General features: G+C 39.9%; 1 protein-coding gene and 1 long non-coding RNA gene across 10 annotated transcripts in view; one reads left to right on the top strand and one right to left on the bottom strand.

The window, feature by feature from the left end:
- LOC139756572 (homeotic protein ultrabithorax-like) overlaps window positions 1–27,500 on the top strand; it is an 821,256-nt gene that overhangs the window by 382,551 nt on the left and 411,205 nt on the right. For 7 of the 9 annotated variants that reach the window (XR_011714386.1, XM_071676182.1, XM_071676183.1 and 4 more), the window contains one exon: window positions 8,258–8,645. Coding sequence is in view for 6 of the 9 variants with exons in the window: in XM_071676182.1 (XP_071532283.1) it covers window positions 8,258–8,613 (356 nt within the window). In the remaining 3 variants the exon portion in view is untranslated. Of the gene's footprint in view, window positions 1–8,257; window positions 8,646–27,500 lie in introns of those variants that run through there. The other 2 variants (XM_071676191.1, XM_071676185.1) reach the window with 2 other exon arrangements.
- LOC139756576 (uncharacterized) overlaps window positions 1–27,500 on the bottom strand; it is a 58,047-nt gene that overhangs the window by 7,578 nt on the left and 22,969 nt on the right. The window contains exon 2 of the long non-coding RNA XR_011714393.1: window positions 765–1,127. This is a non-coding gene — a long non-coding RNA (uncharacterized lncRNA). The remainder of the gene's footprint in view (window positions 1–764; window positions 1,128–27,500) is intronic.

A 27,500-nucleotide genomic window follows, 5' to 3' on the forward strand; every position in this document is an offset into this window, starting at 1 on the left:
GCCAAACCCTCAAAATCAACCTCGACAACCTCGTCGTCGTCATTCCAACCTCAGAGGACGAGAACCTCCATTAGCAATTCTGAAAGCTTTGGAAGTCGAGTGCCATTATTGGTCGCTCGAAGAGACTTGGCGGGGGTGTAAATCCGTTGTTATTTCCAGCGAACGCGGAGGAACCTCGCATCAAACACCCTTGAATTGTTGATGATTTAGATGCGTTGCTGACGGGTGTGTGTGTGTGTGTGTGTGTGTGTGTGTGTTAGCTTTTAACAAGTGAAGTAAGTTGGGATTTTTTTTTTCTTTCTCCTATCGGTCTAACAAAAATATTTTAGAATGTATTTCAATTTTCCTCTTCTTCTTCCCCATGATTTTTCTCTTATTCTTCCATATTCATATACTCTCTCTCTCTCTCTCTCTCTCTCTCTCTCTCTCTCTCTCTCTCTCTCTCTCTCTCTCTCTCTCTCTCTCTCTCTCTCTCTCTCTCTCTCTCTCTCTCTCTCTCTCTCTCTCTCTCTTCTTTTTTCACTTCTACTATGTACTATCAGCCACATTAGAAGTAACTTTTTAAGTCTATTATTCTTTTGAATTTTTTCCCGTAATTTCTTGATATAAAAACCACTGATATTACATAAATAAAAGCCAAAGCGAATCTAGAATTATGCTTAATGAAAATATGACTAATATATATATATATATATATATATATATATATATATATATATATATATATATATATATATATATATATATATATATAAATAACTTACCAAAGGCTTAATTACGATGAGACAAAGCGACAAGGGAGACTTTATGATCATGGGAGCCTTCGAAGTCCCGCTGGGAAGAGTTCGCAATTTATATCTGCGATGATCACTGGAGAAGCCACGAACGTCTTCTTGTGTTTCCTCATGTCCTGTAGGTACTTGGAACCTCCTCCTCCTCTCTTCCTCTGACGTTCTCTTGTGTCCTGTAGGTACTTGGAACCTCCTCCCTTCTTCTTCTGACGTTTTCTCATGTCTTGTAGGTACTTGGAATCTCCTTCTCTCTTCCTATGACGTTCTCTTGTGTCTTGTAGGTACTTGGAAACTCCTCTCTTCTTCTAACAGACCTTCCGGACGTCGTCGTCCTCCCTGCAATAAATAAAATAAAAAGTAGCTGTAGGTGAAGGCATTACGATACTCCAGTCAAGGAGAAGGGGAGGGTATCGAGGACTCTTTATCTTTCATGACTGAGCCTCGTAGATGGATCTTCCAGGAGTGTTTGTAATACTGTTTGTCGAAGATCGTAGATTTATCTGAAAACTTGGAGAAAAGTGATCCTGGGTCGAGTTTGTAAAGTGGTATGGGATTGATTTTCAAGAATGATCGAGTTAGATTCCCCTTTTCTACACCTTTGTCCTTTCTCTAACTTCCAGTTTTTGTATTCTATGCCTTTCTTTTTTTTTTTTCTCTTTCTCCGTTTATTCAAGTTGTGTTAAGGCCAGACCTCCTCGCTTGAACCTTGGTGTCCGTGTGGTCTATGTGTGTGTGTGTGTGTGTGTGTGTGTGTGTGTGTGTGTGTGTGTGTGTGTGTGTGTGTGTGTGTGTGATGTTGGAGAGAAGAAGAATTCAAGGACAGAGGAGTGACAGCAGACCATCCTCAAGACCAAACACAGGGTTGAGGATGAGAAAAGAGAGGGTTCTACTCCTTCCTTCCCCCCTTTTCCCTTTCCCCTTTTCCTTTTCCCTTCCTCTTCCCCCTATCCGTATGGCTCTATATGTCACCCATAGGACATGATACGCTCTCTCTGACTCCTCTCCAATTTTCTGATAAGGACAGCATCTGCTCCTCTGGTGATCACAAAATTCCTTGTAACATATTTGCATCAGGATTTTGATGCAATCGTGTCTTCGATAACAAAGGACAAATACACAAGCCTATCATCTGCTATATAGTTATATAGAAATATACAGCTAAAAAACAAATATGATTAATATACTATATAAGACATACCATTATAATGAATCCATATTTCTCGAATCCAAATGTAGATTATTGAAATTAGATACATAGGAATATATATATATATATATATATATATATATACATATATATATATATATATATATATATATATATATATATATATATATATATATATATATATATATATATATATATATATATATATATGAACTCATGACGGCATTCATACAATCCAAAACCTCTGAAGGAAAAGTTAACGGTATTTTGAGAAAGATATAAACGTCTGCCTAAAGAATAGCATATTGGAAACTCCTGAAAAAAAAAATTCAGGAAAGTCGATATTTTTCGTGCCATTCCCATTGTATCTTACCGTCGCTACGGTTTCTCCAGATGTATACGTCATCCGTAAGAAGAGAGAAGAAAAGAAATACTAGCTCTAGTCTATTGTTTAGGTCTTATATCCCTTTGTTGACATGAAAGTGTGGTACATATATTTCAGAAGGTATTGCCTATTGTTTGAGATGGATAGCTTCTTTGTTTCTGGCTGTTAATAGTGTATGAGGGAGGGTTTTGTGGGTCGGCGTAGATGGGGAGATGGAAAGGGGTGCAGGGGTGCCGGGAAATGAGTGGGTATTAATGATAGTAAGGAAGTGGGTGGTTGGAGACCTGATGGAGAGAGAGGCAGTGCAGTGTGTATGTGCAAGAGAGACAGTGTGTATGATTGTGTAAGAGAGAGAGATAGAGAGAGAGAGAGAGAGAAAGAGGAAATGGAATGAATGGAATGATTCTGTAAGAGAGAGAGATAGAGAGAGAAATAGTGAATGGAATGAATGGAAAGGAGAGGAGGATAGAATTGAGAGTATTCCATCTCAATTATAAGAGAAAGACATGAATGAATGACACTCCCGTGATGATGTATATGTCACTTTAAGAAAGAAATAATACCTTCGAAGCCAAATCCATCCATCCCCTTCCGTAAACCACTTAAAGAGAAACACTTGCAAAGCAAAAAAAAGCCTTGAAAGCACACGAGGCCGGACGTTTTACGAGAGAAAAAAAGATGAGAAAAAAAGACGAGATGCCTTTTAGATCGAGTAAAACTAAAAATGCCGTAATATACGAGATGGTTTCCCGTTTGGTACATAAAACATACTTGACTTACAACGAGACCTCGGACCCTCCTCCTCCTCCTCTCCTGGCCTTACTATATCCTCATCACAGGTAGCCAAGGTGAAATCTAATTACCTTTTAATTTCTCGCTAGATATACTTTGGCGACGGTGTTGCTGATGAGGATGGTGGCCAATGGTAATGAGGTTTATACCTCCTCCTTAGCCGAGTAAGACCTTTTTTTGAAGTCCTACCACAGAGAAGGCAACTACGCCAGAGTCCTTCGCCGAATTGAAGGATCCCTTAATCCTTCCTCGGTCCTACCTTTCCTCAGTCCTCTCTCTCTCTCTCTCTCTCTCTCTCTCTCTCTCTCTCTCTCTCTCTCTCTCTCTCTCTCTCTCTCTCTCTCTCTCTCTCTCTCTCTCTCTCTCTCTCTCTCTCTCTCTCTCTCTCTCTCTCTCTCTCTCTCTCTCTCTTCACATGTCGAAAAGATTTCAGCTCTCCCTTTTCTTCCATCTCTTCTCACCGAACAGCTCTTACTATCCCCTCTTCTTATTCCCCTTATCCCCAACCATTCACCAAGCCTCTCTATCCATCCTTTATACCTATCCCTTAAACCTCTGCGTCGTCCCCACCATCCCTTACCCACCTTGAAGAACACAGATCCTCTCAGATATTGGAAAAACCATCAAAACTAGCCCGAGCCATCACGGAGAAATGGTTGAACCACGTCTACCCCGATGATTAGCTTCGCGTCAAGGGAGCACAATCCTAATGACCCGGGATTATACAGGGAGGACATGGTTCACGAAGACTTCGAGAGTCACCTGTCGAAAGTTGGCTAATGTTCTTTCAAATATTCTCCGTTTTCTGTCCCCCCCTCCTCTCCTTGCCCTGTCTCTGGAGGAGGAGGAGGCAGCCAAGACTTCGACCATCTCTCCGTTAAAGATTTAAGAGTTTAGGTTCATTGTTGATTATCTCGGTTCATCGGAGTGTATGTACCTGCGTGGCTATCCGTCAGAAAGTACGATATCGGGTATATTTTGAGTGTCGGTCCGTCCAGATACGATTTTGTGTACGTTTTGAGCGTCGGTCAGTTCAAGAGCACGACTTAGAGCACATTTTCGGTTTCCGTCTATCGAAACTTACTATTTTGGGTACGTTTTAGGGTGTCGGACCGTCGAAACATACGCCTTCGGGTTCATTATGGGAGTAGGTCAGTCGAATGCTATGACCTCAGCTTCATTTTAGGCGTCAAAATACGAATTTTACTCCATCTTCATTTGTGCAAGGATATTAGAATTTAGATCAAATGCTTTGACATTTTCCCTTAAGACGAGGAATGGAATCCGATTGCATCTTGTAGTGTTATTTCATCATTCTTTTTATCCTTTTTAGACTTTTTTCTGTAGCGGGTTGTCTGTGATACATAGAAAAAATCTTTTACTTTTCAACGTATGTTGTAAGTGATTTACAAGTGCACACACACACACACACACACACACACACACACACACACACATATATATATATATATATATATATATATATATATATATATATATATATATATATATATATATATATATATATATTCAAACTTTTCAAACTATTCGCCATTTCCCGCATTAGTGAGGTAGCGTTAAGAACAGATGACTGGGCCTTTGAGGGACTACCCTCACCTGGCCCAATTCTCTGTTCCTTCTTTTGGAAAATTAGAAAAAAAAAAACGAGAGGGGAGGATTTCCAGCCCCCCGCTCCCTCCCCTTTTAGTCGCCTTCTACGACACGCAGGGAATACGTGGGAAGTATTCTTGCTCCCCTATCCCCAGGGATATATATATATATATATATATATATATATATATATGTATATATATATATATATATATATATATATATATATATATATATATATATATATATATATATATGTGGGCTAATGATCAAACGACTAGGTAAACAGATAGATAACCCTATCTATAAAGGTACAATAGATATATATAGATTAATCATATGCTTTTAGGCATTTGCTGATAAAGCTTTCAATACAGAATTTACAATGTGAATTTTTGCAATGTGTTCGCAATTCAACGCTGAATAAGAAAAGCAAATATTTGAACTCTATAGATTTTGACGATACTAAATTTAGATGATCCTATTTGAATTTGGTTAATCATTAATCAAACATTTCCAGATGCCTAGATCAAACTTTTCATTGGTGAACTTTCAACACATAATCATTCTAGTTAGACTGAAGAATATCATGATGTCAAAATGACGAACAGAAGCGTTTTTGTGTATATATTCATACGATCATTAATTCATACAAGTTTTCTTACATGTATGAGTTAAATGAACGTATTTGTGCACGCATATAACTCACAGACATATTCTGTAGTTCAGTTTTGACCTTGCAACCAATAACATTGTTTTAAGTAAAGGGAAACAAAAATTTCAATCTAATTTCATAAAAGACCATCTCCAAATAGCCCGGATGTATATCTGGTCATAGAGACTATCATGATCGGAGCCAATTTGCCTCGAGACCCCCTTCGTGTGGTCATCCATAACAGAAAAGCATCGCATGAGTCGACGACATAGGTCTCCACGCTTCCATTAATAAGGGATCAGACTCTTTTGTCCCGGCCTCAAACCCTTTATAATTAAGATCTCTTCCCGGGATCACAATGTCTTTCTTCTTATTGAAAAAGCTCTTTTCTTAAAAGATACCAGGTTATCAACTCCATTACTTTATAATACACTTGCTACGATTTTTCTTAACCCATAAAAGGAATTCAGTCTTTAAATCATAATTACATATCAGGAATATTACCCAAATTGCTGCTAAGTGAAAGAAATCAGAAAGAAATATATGAAGAGTGATATACTATTAATTCTATCCCTCAGCCATTTACATATGGAAAAGTTTTTTTGGTTTCATTGCTTTAGATGTTTGAGAAAGACGTCTACTTTGGCTGAGTCTAATAGTGTCACTTTGCCTAAATCTTAAAAGTGTTACTTTGACTAAGTCTAAAGCTTTTACCTTTCTTAAGTCTAAAAGTTTACCCTAGCTAAGTCTAAAGGCATTACTTTAGCTAAGGTCGAAACTATTACTTTGGTGACATTGTGAAATGTCACATTTGGTTAAGTCTCAACTTATTACATTGTTAAGTGTACAAGCATCATTTCTGTCAATTCTTAAAAGTATATCTTTGGTCAGGTCTAAAAGTATGGAATATTCCCATAGAGTTTGCAATACACATAAGATTTATCCTTTATCTGGCCTCTTGAGACGAGTGGTTACCAGCCTATACCTAAATATATAATGTTAAATATAGACTAGAATATAGACGTGAACGTCATGAAGCCTAATTATCCCATAGATAACAAAATAATCTTATTTAGTAATTATAGTCTCATGAGATTAATCTTTTGAGATATCACTATGAGTAATTATACGTATCATTAAGTATGATTGATTAATCGTAATCAAATTCCCGCCAAGGTTGCGAAATTCCCAGTTCTTGCCAAGCCAAAAGACATTCAGATTCGCTAAGTTCTGAAAGGGCATAAGTATCTCTCGAGTGTCGTCGTTAATTACCCTTATGACAAGTCGTCGTGACTCGGGTAATTAAGCTGAGTGACTCATTAGCCCAGCCAGTTGGGGGGAATTATGTCTCTCATGCCAGTTTGTGTCATAAGTAAGCAATACACGTCCAGGTTCCAACACCAGCTAACTTTTCAACATTATTGGCCATGAAGATGAGAAATAATCATACTTATGTGTATATTAGTACATCTACGTGTACAGACAGACAGACAGCGTGTGTGTGTGTGTGTGTGTGTGTGTGTGTGTGTGTGCGCGTCTGTGTTGTGTGTCCTCATATATATATATATATGCATAAACAGATGGATAACTTCATACAGTATAGTATCAACAGGAGTGTTATAAAGAGAACCTTTAGCTTGCCTGTGTGTCGGTCAGAACGCCCATCCGCCAGTAACAATAAGTGTCTAAGAAAGAAAATGAAAGATGAAAGAAATACCCCCGAGGGAATCATTGGGTATCAGGCTACAATATGTGAAGTGGAGATGATCGCCACCACATTGGAATATTCAAATGAAATGACTGAGTCAGTAGCTGGCCTCTCTCTCTCTCTCTCTCTCTCTCTCTCTCTCTCTCTCTCTCTCTCTCTCTCTCTCTCTCTCTCTCTCTCTCTCTCTCTCTCTCTCTCTCTCTCTCTCTCTCTCTCTCTCTCTCTCCCCAATTGTCGAGAGAGAGAGAGAGAGAGAGAGAGAGAGAGAGAGAGAGAGAGAGAGAGAGATCGATCTGTTATCTGCTGATAATGTATCTTGTTCTATCTTCATTTATGAGTGGATTAGAATCTTGTTATGTTTTCCTCCTATTATTTTCATTGTACATATCTACCTATTCATATCAACCTATTTCCCCAGCACGGGGAGGATATTATACATGCGTGAGACCCTATTTCTTCACCTTTCTATATCATCAAATAGACTTTTAAACTTCTCTATATGGTCGGCATTCACAGTTTCCTTTACATTGTGTGTGTGTGTGTGTGTGTGTGTGTGTGTGTGTGTGTGTGTGTGTGTGTGTGTGTGTATTTAATAGCTATGGTTTATGGTAAGTAATCATTATGTATACCTTTGTTAGATTAAGTAGTAAATGGTTAATTATTAACATCATTATCAGACAATTCTCTTCAAGCATTTGAACACTGGTATCTCATTTTATTCCCCTCTTTATTCATGTAAGTAATGGATTTAACTCATTAACGTTTTCCTTTATATTTACAAATAACATCATTTACATATAGAATTGATATCAGTAGACATTTCTTATTATCCTGTGTGCTGTATTTGCTAAATTATCACAATCATCAGTCAGTCAAGATAAGATATCAATGGACATATTATTTTCTCGATATTGCCATCTTTGGATTAGGATATCAGTGTGTCTTCATTAACAGAGGGTTTTAATTACACACACACACACACACACACACACACACACCTCGTTTACAGACATAAATCTGCATCTTTATCGAGCCTTTTTTTTCTTTTGGCGACTGAATCACATCACACACACACACACACACACACACACACAAAAAAAAAAGAGGCCTCTCCCTAATGATCTCCATTTCCCTTTTCCCTCTGCAGGGGCAAATGGTCTGCGGCGCCGTGGAAGACAGACGTACACAAGGTACCAGACGCTCGAGCTGGAGAAAGAGTTCCACACCAATCATTACCTAACTCGGCGAAGAAGAATAGAAATGGCCCACGCTCTCTGCCTCACTGAGCGACAAATCAAAATCTGGTTCCAGAACAGGAGGATGAAACTGAAGAAAGAGATCCAGGCGATTAAAGAGCTTAATGAACAGGAAAAGCAAGCACAGGCCGCGAAGATGTCGGCACAGCAACCCGGAGCTAACAATGCCCAATCTATGACCTCTAACCAAGGGGCGGGAGGGGGGCCCGTTGGGGACCAGAACCCCCCGAACCCCACACAAAACTAACGACACAACTTCATCTATAAGCTAGGTTTAAGGTGAGTACAATCCTCTTACCATTTTCTTTTTAAAGGGTTGGGATATTGTTGAAGGATTCATTGATTGAGGTTGAAATGTTGCTTCAGATATGGAGTTTCTCTCTTCCCCTCAAGCAGGAGAGATGCTTGATAACTAGTCTGTATTTCTTTTATAACTAGTCTTTATTTCCTCCTCATTAACCAAATCCCGTTAGTGATTACCTTCGATGGTAAGAAACAGATCATAAACACAAGATATATCAAAACATTATAGAGGAATAGGGTCGAAGAGGCGCCTGTTCAGGTGCCAAAGGTGAACTCCTGCAGTCTAAACTGTTTACAGTCGAGACGCACAAATCCACTACGCTGGCTCAGCACAGCACTTGGCTACGTACAAGGGGCTGAAAAACTTGTCTTCTGTTCTTGGCTCTTCGTCAGCAGCAGACTAGTGGCGTCTGAAGGCTCGCAACACACAGCCAGACAGTCATTCACCGCTGCTTGTCGCTTTAGACTCTCCTCTGATGGGTCACCGTCGCGAATATGAACTGTCTCAGCTTCGTTTGTCAACACTCATCAGTCTCCCAAGTTATCTCTCCTGGTTAGATTCACGGAAGAAAGAAACGAGGGAAAAATGAAAGAAGCATTTTACATGTATGGCGTAGGTGATGGCTGAACCATGGCGACGGGGGGAAGGGGGATGGGGGGGACATTGTTGTGTCGGGGAGGCCCAGGGAGAGAGAGAGAGAGCGCGAGACAGACAGACAGAGAGAGGAGAACGGGAGTAGGGGGCAGGAGAGCCATTCATCGTGGGGCGCCGCCCCCATTTCAGAGTAGGAGGGGCCTCGACCCTCAGCCAACGTCTCCTGCGCGACAGGCAACAGAGAGAGAGAGAGAGAGAGAGAGAGAGAGAGAGAGAGAGAGAGAGAGAGAGAGAGAGAGAGAGAGAGAGAGAGAGAGAGAGAGAGAGGCGGTAGGGGGTTGTGGAGGGGGTAAGGAGGGCAAAGGATCCGTGGGAGGAGTTCTCACAGGTGAACACCGAGTACCTTACTGACTCACATGACTTCCTTCTACTCTCTCTTTATTCAATTATCATTCCTCCCAATACTCGGTCATTCTAGACCATACTATAGACGATTCAAGAACGTATAGAGTCCTCATCTCCGTCCATGGTCAAAGTTCAAGTCACAGTACATACTGACACTACGACACATGTAACTCTTACGACCTGTCGCAAGGTTCCCCTGCACTCACACGCACGTGGGTACACACAGGTCGGAGGATCTTGTGGGCCGCCTCCCGATCCTTCCCTCTTGACGCGTCTCCTGAGCGCCGCCCCTCCTACACCTACTACTACTTCGTCCTCCTTCGTGATGGTCCTGGAGACAGTTGTGTGGTCCTAGAGTGCCTCCAGCGTGTGCTGGGGGGGCCACACAGATGGTGGGAGCACCGTGTTCGTGCTGGGGGAGAGAGGGCTGGGGAGCTCACGTCTCAAGCATGGCCCGAATTTCAATAAGGTAATCAATACGGGAGACTCCGCCCCCCGCCAGCTTCCTCCCTCTCCTCCTCCCCCCCTCCTCCCCCCCTTACGCTCGCTCTCTCTCTCTCCAGCGCTCTCACTCTCTCTCTTCCTGCTCCCCTCTCCCCCTACCCCTCCCTCTTCTCCCTCCTCTCCTCTCCCAGTCCCACTCTCTCCCCCTCCTCCTCCCCCCCTCACAGAAATCCTAGCCTTCCCATGCTCTCTGGCCCAACTGAAGGTAAAAAACGGGAAACTCGCGATTGCCGTTTAGGAGGATCTACAACTTCACATTATTGGATTGGAATGTTTACGTGAAAGGACGCTTCTGTTGACGAACGTAAGACGCAGGTCATGTTCTATCCTCCTGTATCCTTGAGTGATAAGTTCCCAAGGAGAGGAATTCAGCCATAATATCGAAGAATGAAGACGAGGCACCTGACAAACTCGACTGCTCGCTTCGAAGTACCAAACTAGAGGTCGTATTTGCGGTCCACGTACTCTGGTCTTTGACATAACATTAGGGCGATTGATCGGAAACAATCCTGTAAAGACTGCTGGTGACAAGAAGCTTCGAAGGCAAACAAAAAGCGAAGGAAAACACCATAGAGAGGTGCTTTTGCCTCTGGCGCTGGGGGTTGAGTCCGGTCGTTCTGTCAGCGCTCAGATGTATATACATACATCATGCATAATGCAATACTTCATTTGCATATTAAATGAGCTGAGACTTCGCCAACCCAAAATTTTGCACTAAGAATCAGACATGGTGGGTAATGTGGCGTTCGCACCTACACCAACACACTCAGGAATGAGGATAAGAGCGTCATTACAATGTCGGGACATCGAACTCACGCCAACTTCGGTAATCGATCAGCGAAAACCTTGGTGTCAAGACGCGTTGCTCCCTCCTTTGATTCCCATCGATCAAAAATAATGATTATTGTAGTTTTTGCGGTTCGAAGTCACGCACTTTCAAGAAATCATATCGCGAAGACTTGGGCTGCAGCAGTGAAAGATAACTCACACACACACACACACACACACACACACACACACACACAGAGGTGATCCAGCATGCAGCAGGGTTAAATCTCCAGTTACAACATGTAACTATACCTCGACTGGCGATGCTCTCTACCTCGAGCTATTGCTCGAGCATGAAGCTGTCACGAACGCTTCTAGATGTGACATTAGTAATGAGACGTCTGTGTGAGGAACGTGATCACTCGGTTAGAAATACAGTTTCCTCTAAATTTTTTTCTTTGGACGAGACAATAGCTTGTGATGAGGATGACAAAGGAGGGTTTTTTCTTTCTTTGACAAGGAACGATATTATCAGTTTCATTGACTTGGAACTTTGTTCTCTGATTTCTGAAGTAGGAGGAGGCATACAGTTCTTAAGGTATGGATGCATCTGGTTCAAGTGAAGGATTCTTTTAGTTTTTGGTCTACGACTATATTGGAGGCTCTCTAGTTTTGAAGATGTAAAAGTTCTAGTCCCTGGGTCGATAAGAAGTCAACAGATTTTTAGTGAGGGAACACCGACTCTGAATTAGTTAACTGCTCGTTCTAGAACTGGGTATGAATTATAGTCTTCGAGTATGGGGATGGGGAACTTTCAGTTCCTGAGTTTTGAATCTTTAGACACTAAGCTGGAAGAGATTTTGGATCTTGTGACGGAGGAAAGGGAGATTCCAACCCTCACACATAATGGATTATTATTATTAGCTATGGTTTTACTTAAATTTGCACTTCAGTTCGTTTTATTGGCATGTAATACTGTAATATCAACAGCAATACATATTGGCATGTAATACTGCAATATCAACAGCAATACATACGGCGTTGGATAAACATAAACTGCCTGTGGCTCGATGACAGGTATTCTCTGGAAGTCTTTCTCGTATATCTGTTGTACATCTTGATTATCATGCCATAAGTAGAACATAAATTCTACCTCTGTCGGTGAGATCCCGTATTAGGGAACCCTATTCTTTTCTTTTTCTTATGGTACTACAAGCACCGCTACTGCTACTACTACTACCACCACCACTACTACTACTACTACTACTACTACTACTACTAGCATAAATGGCAGTGATTGAAGTGGTTCTGTAGTCTTGTTTCTCTTCCATATTCTTCCTTTGATTTTCTTTCTCTTCCATATCCTATTTTTCCTTCATTTTTCCTATTCCTCCCCATTCTTCTCATCATCGTTATTATCATCAATAAAATCAATATTCCTTGGTCTTCATTTCCTTCATCTTCGTTTTCTTCCCCTTTCATTTCTTATGTCATTGCTTTTGTTTACCCATATTTCTTCATTCACTTTTAATCCTGTTCCTTCTCCCCCTTTTCCTCCTCCCTCTTCTCCTTGTTGTTCCTCCTGCTAACTTCTTACAAACACAAAATTGAATTTGTGAAAACTTCATATCAATATCCAATACAATTGTCATCATCCAGGTGACAAGATAGCTGGTCACATCCCACATAATAATGCACAGGAAAAAAACGCACCCCTTCCCCCCCCCACACACACACCCACACACACACACACACACACACACAACCACACACACCTTACATTACCCTCCACCCACAACATTTCTCGGGTTGCCATTCATAAAAACTCGTCTGTTGCTCCCCCCCCCACCCCCAATATATCCACCTCCCCCATTTATCCACCTACCTCACTCGAAGAATCCCTCCCTCCCTCCGTCGCCACCTCCCTCCCTCGCCACCTTCCTCCCTTCCTCCCCAACACATCTCCCAGACATCTTCCCCCTACATCCCCCCAACCCCAATCTCTACCCTGGCTCATTTGTCAGTGGCATCAGACTCCATCTAGGCAGCAAATGAGGGCATAATCCAGTCCCTTCAGTAGTATCGGGGATCCGGCGCGCCCGCCTGACTTTTACTGCCCCGTCGGTCAATTACTTGGTCACCTCGACGACCCAGGGACGTCAGCGGGCGATTAAACAGTTCAAAACGGCAGCGGGTCCCTTAGAGGGTCGGGTTACGGACGGCAAGGGCCTGGTCCTGGGAGTCACAGTGGCCTGGTGTTTGTTCTAGACTGCCACATGCTGAGGGGGGAGGAGCTCCCATACACGTCTGAGGTGAGGTATCAAGATCCTCGGTTCGACTGAGTTCTGAGATGCTTCGAGATGGCTCCTACATTACGAAATGGATCTTGGAATTTGTCAGTGAGGATTCAATGCCGTCAAGAGAGAATAGAATACCTTAGGTAGGTTTAAGATGGTCTGAGACACTACGATACGATCATCCTTAAACCTATTTGAAACGATTTCCTTTGGCTTTAAAAAGGTCACAGGAAAGTTTACACGAGTGAGTTTATAAGACTCACAAAACGTAACGAGTGATTTCTTGGTTCTGTGGTCTCTATAGATCTCTAGAACACCAAAATTATCTCACAATGCTTAATTGAACAGTATCTAATATGTTACCTTCCTACCAATAATGTGCATCTCGTTGATTATCTTCAGATACACTGTCACTGACTTTCTTAATGTAGGACAGGTGAAGTGAAGGACTGTGCCTATAAGCGTTACATTCTAGGTTTAAAATGACTCATTCATTCTACCATCACCTAGGCACTACATCCCTTCTTTTCCTCCCTCTCAATGGAGGAAGCAAATAATCTTTCCATCTCAGACGCATCCTCACAGCTAAATGAACAGCGATGGTGTGTAAGAAAAATTAACTCCCTATCCAAAACGACCGCGTATGCCTGATTAGCTCTCATGGCACGTACGTGTATAACCACGTGATAGGACAAGAACACTTACATTAGTGTGGAAGACGTTGTTTCACTTAAATACCCTGGGTATGGGTTGAGGCTGTAAATGAGTGAATTAAGAGGCTGAATGTGCCTGATCCACCCCATGGATTTAGAAGTGGGCTGAATGATATATAGATAGATGGACAGACAGATTATATATATATATATATATATATATATATATATATATATATATATATATATATATATATATATATATATATATATATATATATATATATATATATATATATATATATATATATATATATATATAAAGAAAGATAGATAGAGAGATACACAGATAGATAGAGTGGATGAACAGCATCTAAGCAGCTATCTAAACCGCTGTCTAATAGAACCCTTTATCCCTAAACGACTTTCCAAGTTTCCTGCATATGACAATGACATCAAGTTTTCGCCCTAAATTTCGTCCTCGTTTTCATATAGCGTCGGAGAGTGAGCCTGTCTAGTGAGACTGGGGAACGTGTTGTCCAGTCTGCTACATGACGGAGGAGAGTCTGGCCCTAAAGTCTGCACCATTATTGCCTGGGGATATCCATACGATGTTCAGGAGGATGGCCCAATGGCATTCCACTATTTTAATGTGTTGGTCGATGGCTCGCCATTAGTCGCTAGATGGTATCAGTTCTCGTCATTATGCTCATGGGGCGAATGCACAATGGTCAAGGGGGAAATAAAAGGGTCTCATTAACTGTTAAATTACATGATGGTTTTCGATGATTCCGATGTTTGCAAGTCTGCTTGAAAGATGTCATTGGTTCCCTGCACCACTATTAATAAACCTACTGTTTCCTCATCATCAGCTAATGGTGATGGGGTTCTTGTAATATCTACCAACATGTGTTCGTCATTTATTGATGAGTTTCGTAAGCCCTTTCGCCATTAGCCAAAGAATTCTACGAAAACACTTGAAGCAGATTTTTACCTAAGTTCCCCAAAGTCTTCGACAATTCTTGTAACATTCATATTCAGCTGTATTAGAGCTGTATATATACTTGTGGTGATTTGATATACTAAAGTCCGTACTTCCCTTATGCAATGATGGGTCATCATGATAATCACGGAGGATACAGCATTGTCTTTTTGTATATCATTTAGATTTACTGTCATTTATCAACCCGATTTCCAAAAGAAGGAAACGAGAAATAGTTTCAGCTCAATATCAAGGCCAAAGACCTTGTTTCGTCACCCAGAACGAGGATGTGATCATTAAACGACCATTTATATACCACAGACATCACTTCCTAAAGGAGAGAGAGAAAGAGAGATGAATATCAACTGAAATTCCACTTCATTTTGCGCCATCTATAAGCAAGCAGCCGAAGCAAGCACTGGGTAATGAAAGCAATGAGACATGAGCAGGATCAATGACCCTTATAACTCTCTGAAGCTTAATATCATAAACTAGTTCTACATTGATACTTGCATGTATTACTTGTACATCTCAGACACACGTCACATCTTGAAGGCTTGCGTCCGTGAATCCTAAAGGCACCTTGAACTACATTACCTAAAAGAACATTCACACCTGTGGTTTCATTCAGTCATGATTCAAAGTCGTCAAGCATCACATTCAAGCTATAATCACATGCATACAATGTGCTGCAGGTGCACTAATGTTAAGATCTCAGTCAGAAACACCACTGTAAACGGTGTTATGTGTGAGAACCTTCCTTCAACCAAATGGCTCGAGAAAATGAGTCAGTTCTATTACTTAACCGTAGTACAGCTTGGAGTCAGGTCGTTTCAGGTTAAGTCATTTCGGGTCAAGTCATTAATATTCGTGTATTTAGAAACCTTTTGAATGGTGTAATTCCATGGGGTTATATTTCCTCCACTCCCTTGTACTCCTTCTCTTCCTCCTCGTCGTACTGTCTTCTGCCCCAATACTCTCTTTACCCCTTCACTCTCCTTTCCCCTCCCTTTCCCCTACCCTTTCCCATCCACCCTTTCCTCTTTCTCCTCCTTCTCCTCCTCCTCCTGCTGTGTATGACACACAACATGATCTCTCCCCCTCTTCCTTCTCCCCCTGAGTATGACATCCAAATATGATCTCTTTTCTGCTATCCTATTTCTGCCACAATAAGATTATGACCACAGATAACCTCGTCATGGACCATCAGGCCTCCTGTTATCTGTCCTTCCCATGTACTCATCTCTCCACATTTTCTCTTCCCTGTCCCTTCGTCATTCACATCCTTCCTACTTCCCATCTCTTCACCATCCATGCTTCCCTCTCCCATCCTGTCTATGCCCTGTTTCTCTCTCTCACCCTTCGAGCATCTCTCTCTCTCTCTCTCTCTCTCTCTCTCTCTCTCTCTCTCTCTCTCTCTCTCTCTCTCTCTCTCTCTCTCTCTCTCTCTCTCTCTCTCTTCCTCCGTACTGGAGCTCCTTCCCACCAACATACACCACAAGAGAATGATCGTTGGTGCAAGTTAGTGGTAAGCCACAGGAGTGAAATATGCTTCGTGCACCCCATAGACTTCGGGTGAAACGGTTATACTCCACACGTTTCATCCCTCTGCATCCTAGACTTGATAATAGGAAGTCTATTCCTATAATAGAAAGTGTTCTAGTGGGGGTCTACCATATATACTCTTCAATATACAGCAATACACATAGGCATTATCAAACACACTGGCTTAATCAATTTGTATCATTTCACTGACTGGAGTTCAAAAAGATTCGGTCCAGAGTGGGGGTTCATTCCAAATGGAACTGCTTCACTTTGGTGATCCGGGGTCATGGCATGAAGTGAGCAATATCAAGTCCAATTTTCTTGTTCTTATGTTCCTGCATTCCTGGCTAGTGCAGAAGCATAAATAACTGCCTCTGTATACGTCCATAGGTCTTATATCTCCTGAAGAAAACACTTTCCTTCGCTGGACTTAATTGAAAATGGCATTAACGATCGTTTCATATTCGAGTTATGCGCAAACAGTGTTTCACATTTCTTCTCTTCTTTCGTCTTTCGTCTCTTGTATGTCAACAGTTTCTATTCTTGTTTTCACACTCACTTGTATCCCCTTATCTTCACCTATTTCTTAACTTACTTCTCATCTCTTTGTCCCTTTCCTACTTTTTTTTGTCTCTCTCCCTCTTGTCCATTCTCGTCTCATGACCTTTCACCCCCTTTTCGTCCTGTGATCATGTGTATATCATCTTTTGCATCTTTTCATTCATATTCTCTCTCTCCTCCTGAACTCCTCTTTCGTATTTTGACCCATTTCTCATCTTTTTCCCCTTCCTCTCCTTTAAGTTCACTTTCTTCCCTTTCCTTGTCTTTTGTCCCATTTCTTCTCCTCCTCCTTCCCTTCCCAGTCCTCTTCTTTTATTCGTCCTTCTTCCTTTTCCCTTCCTCTTACACTTCCAATTCCTCCTACTCTTCATCCTCCTTCTCCTCCTCCTCTTCATCTTCCTCATCCTCTTCATCTTCCTCATCCTTCTTCTCCTCCTCCTCCTTTTCATCCTAGTGTTGGTGTGATCCCTTAATTGACGATCATTGTGGCTTGAATAATACTGCGATGACCTGTTCCAGGGGATAATTACTCCTGATGATTAACACCACCGGGGGTTCAGTTTACTTTGTGAGAGAGAGAGAGAGAGAGAGAGAGAGAGAGAGAGAGAGAGAGAGAGAGAGAGAGAGAGAGAGAGAGAGAGAGAGAGAGAGAGAAGGTGGGAAGGCACGGTGTTGATGAACGACCAGGAGGGAGGGAGGGAGGCTAAATAGAAGGAGTTCGAGGAGAGACCGCCATTCATAAGGACGATTTAACTTAGTTTACCCTACGACCATTTAAATTGGTATCATATCTAATTACCCCCAGATGGAATTGAACTAGATTTACATTTCGATTTCGCGGGTAATAGATAGACGAATAGACAGATGGATGGGATACACACTCACTCACGCAGGAGAGAGAGAGAGAGAGAGAGAGAGAGAGAGAGAGAGAGAGAGAGAGAGAGAGAGAGAGAGAGAGAGAGAGAGAGATGGTCGGTCTCAAAGCATTAAGTAGGATGCGGTATCAAGGGAGATAAATGATATGTAGTCGTCACAAGAGAACGTCTCCTGTCATGGCTGTTGGGTGTTTGCTTATATGGGGATCTGTGTGGGAAAGGGAGATTATGATAGGGGAGGTTTTGTATGGCAGAGGATGTGGTGAGGTGTATTGGAGAGAGAGAGTGCCGAGGCACAGAGAGGACAAGAGACCGAAACAATGAAGGCGAGGATGAAAGAGAGAAGGAAAGAGGAGAAAGAACTGTGGGAGATACAGAAACAAGTGGACAACAGGGGGAGTATGAGGAAGACAGTGAGTAAGATGAGAGAGGGAGAGTGAGGGAGGGGGAGTGAGGGATGGGAGAGCAAGATGAGAGGACGAGATACCGCCCATCATGCAGATGAAGCCTAGGTATCTGATAGCCCTGGGTAAGGTCGAGTTAGATGATGTCACAACAATGCCAGAGAACACACACACACACACACACACACACACACACACACACACACACACACACACACACACACACACACACATACACACCACTGTAGCCTCAATTGAATACTATCATCACGCTGGCCTTAACATTGTCGTCTCTACAATAAAAGTCACCAAATGTCACTTAGATATTCCTGTCAGTACTTATCATGGGAATATACATCCACCAAGAGCCTGATATGTATTTCCGGCCTATCATTAAGAATCAGAGGAGGACTGAAAGATATTGTGGAAAATGGGATACCCACCTACCAGTACCTACGTAGAGAGAGAGAGAGAGAAAGAGAGAGAGCATATAAAGACAAAGACATCATGACTGAAGCAGATTCAACAGACTTATCAAACCTTAGGGAACACCATGAGAGAGCGAGTCAAACCGCTCGGGGCTTCATGTATACACATCGGTAATATAGACAGATGTAATAACGTAATAAGCCTTTCAGAAACAACTTCGCATCTGTGATCGCAGGTGTTCGGCTCTGGTGCCAACTGTCCCTTAAATGGGGGCTCTGTGACACCTGTGTGTGTGTGTGTGTGTGTGTGTGTGTGTGTGTGTGTGTGTGTGTGTGTGTGTGTGTGTGTGTGTGTGTGTGTGTGTGTGTGTGTGTGTGTGTGTGTGTGTGTGTGTGTGTGTGTGTGTGTGTATGTGAGTGAGAAAGATTTATCACCGGTGTGGTAATTAGGTCAATTATATACATTAAAAACTGTATCCTCTTTTCTGTTTCTCTGACGGAGACTTGCCTTTTTATCGGGCCTTTTAATGAAGGCATTTTGCAGGATAATCATAACTTGCTGAGCTATCGGTAATGGCCACGATGTATTAAGGTGTCACGCTGATGTATAGTCTCCCACAATGATGAATCATGTGCCGCTGCCCAGGGCTGGTATAGTGCAAGAGGGAGGGAGAAACTTCCACTCCTGCATGGGCTCCTACATAGAGGTTTTAGTTTAGAACATCTTCAGCTAGGTGGGGTTATTTTAGAACATCCTCAGCTACGTGGGGTTAGTTTAGAACATCCTCAGCTATCTGGGGTTAGTTTAGAACATCGTCCGCTACGTGGGGTTGGTTCAGAACATCCTTTTCTACAGATCATTCTTTCTTACTTCTCCACCTCTCGTTCGCAGGTCTTCCCTCAACTTTTTCTACCCCAAAACTCTTGCTTGTTCACTTCTCCTCCTTCATCATATGGTCCATCTTTTCCCTCCCTCAGTTCTCTTAAGTCTCGTTGAATCCTCTTTCCTCAACCAGTCTTTCAACTCCTGCATTGTCTCTACAACTGATAGTGACTCCCAAATATGTGTTGCTACCACAAAGGTTTGCCGTTATCTGTCCTTCCAATGTACTCCCACATCTGTATCTGAGGCCTCCTTATACAAGTTCAAGGATTCCATCCTCCCCTCTCTTCTTTCTCAACTTCCTTCCCTCTTCGTCAAAATACTCACATGTGATTTTCCAAACCACAACCTCCGTTTCCTCTTCATTTCCATCAGTTAGGTGTTCAATCCTCCTCTCCTTACCACAAACCCTTTTCATTTTACGTTCAACCAGCTACTCAGCCTCATTCCAACTCCTTGTCAACTACTGCGATCACTTATTCGACAACCATGATTCCCTTCTCTCGTCAGCCCCCCTCCCCCATCTTCTCATCTATTCAGTCCTCTTGTTCGACTACCAGTTCATATACCTTTGTCACTTGTTGAACCCCTAAATCTCCCACCTAGCTACGCATCTATGTATTATTTTTGTCTTGCGTCCCTCCATGCTCAGCTTAATGCGTCAGACGTTCAACTCCCATACCAATCACGTGTTCATCGAAGCAAGTCGCTTGTGTCCACTTAACCGTCCTGTCTCTCCCTGTCCAGCCTACTCACATAGTGCATTCAGATACCCCAGACGAAGTCGTCTATTCCCTTCCAGTACCAAGTGTCCCTCAACCCCACTATCATACTCGAGATTTCTGCCCTAACTTTGTCGTTCTTCCCTGTGCCACCCCTTTCATGATTCTTAGCTGGTTACCTTCTCAATAAGCTCTTCCCGTTCCATTTCTTCAACTCGACTCTTTGCGCACTTGGATTTTAGAAATATTCCTCTTACCAAGTCACTCATGATATCAACAACAAGACACACACACACACACACACACATATATATATATATATATATATATATATATATATATATATATATATATATATATATATATATATATATATATATATAAATATATATATATATATATATATATATATATATATATATATATATATATATATATATATATATATATATATGACATGCTTATAACCTAAAAGTATGCAAATTGTCCAAGGAAACCTCAGAAATAAGGCTTTTTTTTTTTTAGAATATCTATTATCACTTTCATTACATTATCCATCAGTCCCTTGGAAAACATTTACCAAACTACCTCGTGTTTATTCCTGGCCTGAGAACCAATTGCATTGAACTGGGTGATGTATTGAATAAGAGTCAACAATTCAGTCACGAGTGTAAATACGTCACGGATTACCTGCAGAAACAAAATTATAAAACTTTGTGATGCAGGGAAAGTGAATGGCGTTAAGACTAAGAGTCAATGATCATGTGGAACAAACAGCACAGACCATTAAATTCTGTGTCGTCCCCATTAGTTTGAAGTCAAAGAGACGGACAAACAACAGCATTCCACACAGTACTTCTTCTTTTAGACCCGCGTTTCTCTCCCTCCCTTTTTTTTTTTATCTTGGGTCGAGTGCAGTGCCGAGTATCCGGTTAGATGTTTATTCATTGTTCCTGTGTGTTTACGCGTATCACTTGTGCCGGATGCTAACCTGACACGAAAGTTTATTACGTTGTTGAAATAAAATCCCTCCCTCCCCCAAGTGCTTAACACCGTTGATTTCTGAGATGAAACAGGCACAGCGACGGAGTTTAATCGTGTTATTTATCGGTTTGGTCTGACTATATTACTTTGAATTTATGCGTGTGTGTGTGTGTGTGTGTGTGTGTCCCTCTAAGAGACTTGTGTTACTTCAGAATTTCATTTTTCTTGAGGATCCCTCAACTCAGAGCGACCAAACTAATCTGAAGAAAAACTGGGAGCTGTTTTTATGTTTTATTTTGCCCACCAGTCATATTTCATACTAAGGGTCACCGGCAGCAAGGTTCTTCCCCGCACGGCGGCTGCCACAAGAACTGAGCGTGTTCACCAACGTTCTCTTAATGTCTTCCTACAACCCTCCCTCCCCCAAACACACACCCCCTCCTCCACAGACCAACGTTGAAGATGAGGAAAAGTTTTTCGTTCTGTCTTAAAAGATGTATTTCATATCATTCGTATTATCACTGAGACATTGATATTTTGTTCTTACATATTGGAAAGGATTGCAACTTTTCAAAAAACTGTAAGAAGGAAATATACAGACATTTCATTCTAAATCTTGTAAATTGAGAATTCATAATTTCATAGAACAGGAAAATACAAATCTGGACGAAACATAGTGGAATTTCCCAGGGGAAGGGATCGCGGCGGAGGAATACATAGGGGGCGGGTCCACGCATGCGCAGTCAGTGGCAGGGAACATGGCCGCCATAACTTCACTTTATGGTTTGTTTTGATGGCGCGATGTAGTAAAATCCACGCTCTCTACCATGTGCTCGAAAGGAATATCAGGGTTCCTCCTTCCATTCTCTCTCTTTAAGGTCAATGTCATCCACGAGCTTAGGGCAGTTGGGTTTTATGACCGGTAACGCTGATGAGGGCTAGTGTTTTAGCGTTGGATTCGCCGCTCAACAGCCGCTGCAAATTGGCTGATTGCTATCTTTATTGCTTGTTAAGTTACTCTTAAACACACACGTTAGCCGAGATTCGCACACTCTTCACGCAGGTTTTATAGATGGGCAATGGGGAAGCTCTCCTTTTTTTTTTTCTTCGTCTTCGGGTTGGATGACTTCGTGGGTCCTCTTCGCCATGTAGCACATATCACTCCTGAAGTGGCTAATATAACGTGGAGAAGCGGAGCTGAATTACTCTTTTTATGACGCTAAAGGAAAGACTTTTTACTATTCTGATTTTCGTATCGATTAAGAAGTTTCCTTACAGTTTTATTTCTGGGAGATTAATCACGGAAGGCGAAGGTTCTACGGGAGAAAAATTCTCTCTTTTTTTTCCTAAGTTGCAGAATGGTGGACTTGTTAATTTTCTTTTCATGCTCATTCTTCGTTTCTTATAGTAATTTCAATTCTTTTGTGGGGTTAAATTTGATCTAGAGCAACCGAGGGGGATCCTTTGAATGCTCTCAGGAGCATTAGAGAATTCACTAAAGGAATCTAATATTAACAGGAAATCCCTTTGGCGAATATTTTTTTCTTATACATCTGTGGCCAGATCAACCACAGGACTAGGTTTGCAACGCTAGTTTGGACGAGGAAAATCCCTGGATGAAATTTTAAATTCATGTACATCTCAATGGGGGTACTCCGAGGGTCTTCTGGAGGACAGAAACTCCAATATGAGGCTTCCATTTTAAGGGAGATTTGACGGTATTCAGTCGACCTAAGCTCAACCACGATCGACACGACGGCCAAGGCTTTCCAGATTTACCATCTCCGATGGGAGAAAATCGGTGGATGTGACCGCTAACTAAGTTTATCGTTCGGGACTTTGTCGTCGGCGGGTGTCTGCCGCAGGTCGGTAACGGAAGGGAAGGATAGTGTTCTCGCCAACGCCGCTGCCGCCGCCGCCGTCGCCGCCGCTTGTTGCCGCTGACGCCTCTGACGTCATGTCGACCTGCTCCGGGAAGGCCATTTTCCTAAACCGCAAATTCTCCAGTTTGGGGACTTGCGTGATCCCTTCCATAAACCTGAACCCACTTTAAAGACTCTTGGTAAAGGGTCACCAACAACCCGCCTTAATCCTCTACAAATCTGAAGAAATCCACAAAATATTTGCATCAACGCAGGCGTCGGCGGAGAGGTGAGGCCATTCACGAGAGGTAAGTCGAACTATCTCCATTGTTTTTGAAGATTACGTGCACCAGATCGGCGAACACAATGCCCCATAGGGAAATAACAGTCTTGGGATTCCCGGTGACAGTTGAGTGTGAGGGGAACACAGAATATGAGAGTCTAGTGGCTATATTTCAGAGTCGAAATATCATTCCGAGCCCTTTCACAGCGTTTTCTTCGTGGTGTATTGCTACCTCCCGCCCTCCACACACCCGTGGTTATATTGTCTGAATTAATGCGACGATAGTCGATGTAATAGGTACGTTCAGCTGCAGTACATATTCGTACCTATAAATCTAGTGTATTACTTTATAACATATACTTTCTTTTTATGTCTATGAGAAAGAGGGGCTTTATAACGTGACATCGACATTCTGCGGATAGATATACCGATGGAAAATTCTACGCTCTGAGTCAGAAATATAGCGAAAAGTACAAAATGTGCTCACTCTAAGTTCATGCGCACTGGGCATATTACAGAGGTATAAGGGAGTGCAATAATTCCCCGTACATACCTATAAAAGTATCGTTATCATATCTTAATAGAAATTATAGAAATAAATCCAACGAACCTCAAAAGAAATGTTTCATTAATACACATATTAATGAAACGAAAATGTCAATAAATTGATCTCTGAAAGACTCCTGATTATAAGGCATAGATTATTACACAGAAAAGTTTAACCTGAATAGCTTGATTGATCAGCGACAGGATGAAGTCATATTCCATTAAAACTAATTGAATACACACACACACACACACACACACACACACACACACACACACACATATATATATATATATATATATATATATATATATATATATATATATATATATATATATATATATATATATATATATATATATATATATATATATATATATATATATATATATATATATATATATATATATATATATATATATATATGTATATATATATATATATATATATATATATATATATATATATATATATATATATATATATATATATATATATATATACATATACATATATTGCTCCTGGACTCTGTCTGCCAGTGATAGTACCCCTACCGAAAGGCCTCCTACAAAGCTGTGTGACTATCGTCGTCAGTGGACGGAAAAGAGCACAGCTTCGTTGAGGAACTTTCCTCCTCGAAGAAGCCCACATTACCCTGCTCCCGTAAGGACAGCCTCAGAACTACAGGTGCCTCATACTAGAGGGACGGGTTTGTGTAGTAATAATAGCAATAACACTAATATTCATAATGATAGTAATACTAATGATAATGATAATAATAATAATAGTAATAACAATAATGATAATAACAATAAGGATAATAATAATGATAATGATAATGATGATACTAATGATAATAATTATAATGATAACAATAATAATGATAATGATTATAATGAGATGATAAAGATAATAATAATAACAATGATGATAATGATAAAGGTAAAGATTATGTTATTATTATTATTATTATTATTATTATTATTATTATTATTATTATTATTATTATTATTATTATTATTATTATTATCATTATTATTATTATTATTATTATTATTATTACTATTATTATTATTATTATTATTATTATTGTTATTATTATTATTATTATCATTATTATCATTACTATTATTATCATTATTATTATTATTATTATTATTATTATTATTATTATTATTATTATTATTATTATTATTATTATTATTATTACTATTATTATTACCATTATCATTATTACCATTATTACTATTATTATCATTATTATAATTTCTTTATTATTATTATAAGTATTATGATTATTACTACTATTATTATGGCTGTTATCATTATCATTATTATTATCATTATTATTATTATTACTATTATTATTATTATTATTATCATTATTATTATTATCATTACTGTTATTGTTATTATCATAATTATCATTATCATTATCTTTGTTATCATTATCGTTATTACTATTACCGTAAAGCCTCATTTATATTTGTCTATCTATTGGATTGCATATGTATATATTGTATCTCATTTATATATATATCCATAATTACCTTAATACCAATTTCTGTGAAAGAGCCCTTAAGACTGCGATACTTCTATATTATCCACATATCTTTGTTATCTTATGTTCATCCGATATATACACCTACATACACAAACACACAAAACCTACATAGATAACGCTCGCTAACATTTTGGTGTTTTCCTAAGGGAGTTGCGTTTGACAGAGAGATTAATACCATACGAGATGTATAGTGTTTCCCTCTGCCGGCGTCTGGCCGAACCTAAGATGTATTGCCAGACCTGGAAACCCCTGTTCTCAAAGGCTGTCGATGGAAAAGCTTGGCCGAAAAGGATTATAAGTGTTTTTCCTCTTAATCCGAAGGAGGATGTGGGGGAGATGGAGTGAGGAAGTTTGAAAAGATTGGGGAAGGGGGAGAAGAGAGGATAAAGAAAGAGAAGAGAGGAAGTGTAGAGAAATGGGGTTAAGAATGGCAGGGGATCTGGAGAGGGTGTTAACCGATAAATCTAAGACGTTAAATAAAAGGAAAAAAATATGTAGATGCGATGTAGTGAAGGCTGGAATTTGAATAACTGGCGAGGAAAAATATCTTAAAGAAAATGATATCTGTTTTTCTCTTAGTTTCATCGTATCGTACTTCTTGAATAACAGAATCTTTATGTATTAATTGTAGTATATTTACCCTCATTGCCCATTAAGAAAACTTTAAGTACCTTAAATCAACATTACCTTACGTAGTTATCACCTTGATAATATAACGAAGAGAGCGTACCTCCGTCTTTCTAGTAAGAGTAGAGTTCGGGTTTATATTAACGTTGAAGTCACAATAGTATTTGACGAATAGAAAATGCCACTAGCATATATGTGGTGCTTACTATTGAAAATACAGTCCTCAAATCCCTCAAATCTATGTAGAGAATTGGAGATGATCTAGATATTCATAAATATCTAATTTCAGCGAAAGGACTGTGATTATATATATATATATATATATATATATATATATATATATATATATATATATATATATATATATATATATATATATATATATATATATATATATATATATATATATATATATATATATATATATATATATATATATATACATATATATATATATATATATATATATATATATATATATATATATATATATATATATATATATATATATATATATATATATATATATATATATATATATATATATATATATATATATATATATATATATATATATGTATATATATATATATATATATATATATATATATATATATATATATATATATATATATATATATATATATATATATATATATATATATATATATATATATACATTAAAGGTCTGGCATGAAAATCCCTTGGAGTTTTTTACCAACCACTGGCGTCTTAGGCTGTACGCCAAGTCTCTTGTTGCTAACCCGTAGACCTCAGCGTTCACTTGAATCATGAATTCCCAGCCGTTCTCCTGAGCAGGAAGTTATAATGTCTTTTGTCATACGCTGGTCTGTAAATGTTAATCCTAATCGTAGGACGCCTAGTTGTCAGAAGGCCATGTTGGCAGTACTTTTATGAATGATATACGTATATTTTCTTCCGGTCAGGCCCAAAAGACAAACATCTCTCGAAGTGATTATAATTTCTTGGACTTCGTTCTTATATATTTTTCTCTCTTTTTTTTTTTGTTTGTATCTAAAATTCTCTTGGTAATATTTCATGGCTTCCTGCTCCCTCCCCATCTTATCATTATCACTTCTGGAATAATTTCACGGTTGCTTCTCCTTCATCCATCACGATTTTGAATGTCTCATTGTTCTATTCGTGTCAGCGAAGAACAGTGTTTTTGTTTAACCATTGCGGATCTTGGTTGTTTTTTAGTTGTATTTTCCTGCACTCAAACGTGGCTCTTTGTCAGCCGTATTGAGTCGTGTTTCTCGACAGTGTTATAAAGTTCAAGATTGCAACCATTGTCAAACTTTTGACAAGTTTCTTTTTCTTT

The sequence above is a fragment of the Panulirus ornatus genome, chromosome 22 (assembly GCF_036320965.1).
Source record: "Panulirus ornatus isolate Po-2019 chromosome 22, ASM3632096v1, whole genome shotgun sequence".
NCBI lineage: Eukaryota > Metazoa > Arthropoda > Malacostraca > Decapoda > Palinuridae > Panulirus > Panulirus ornatus.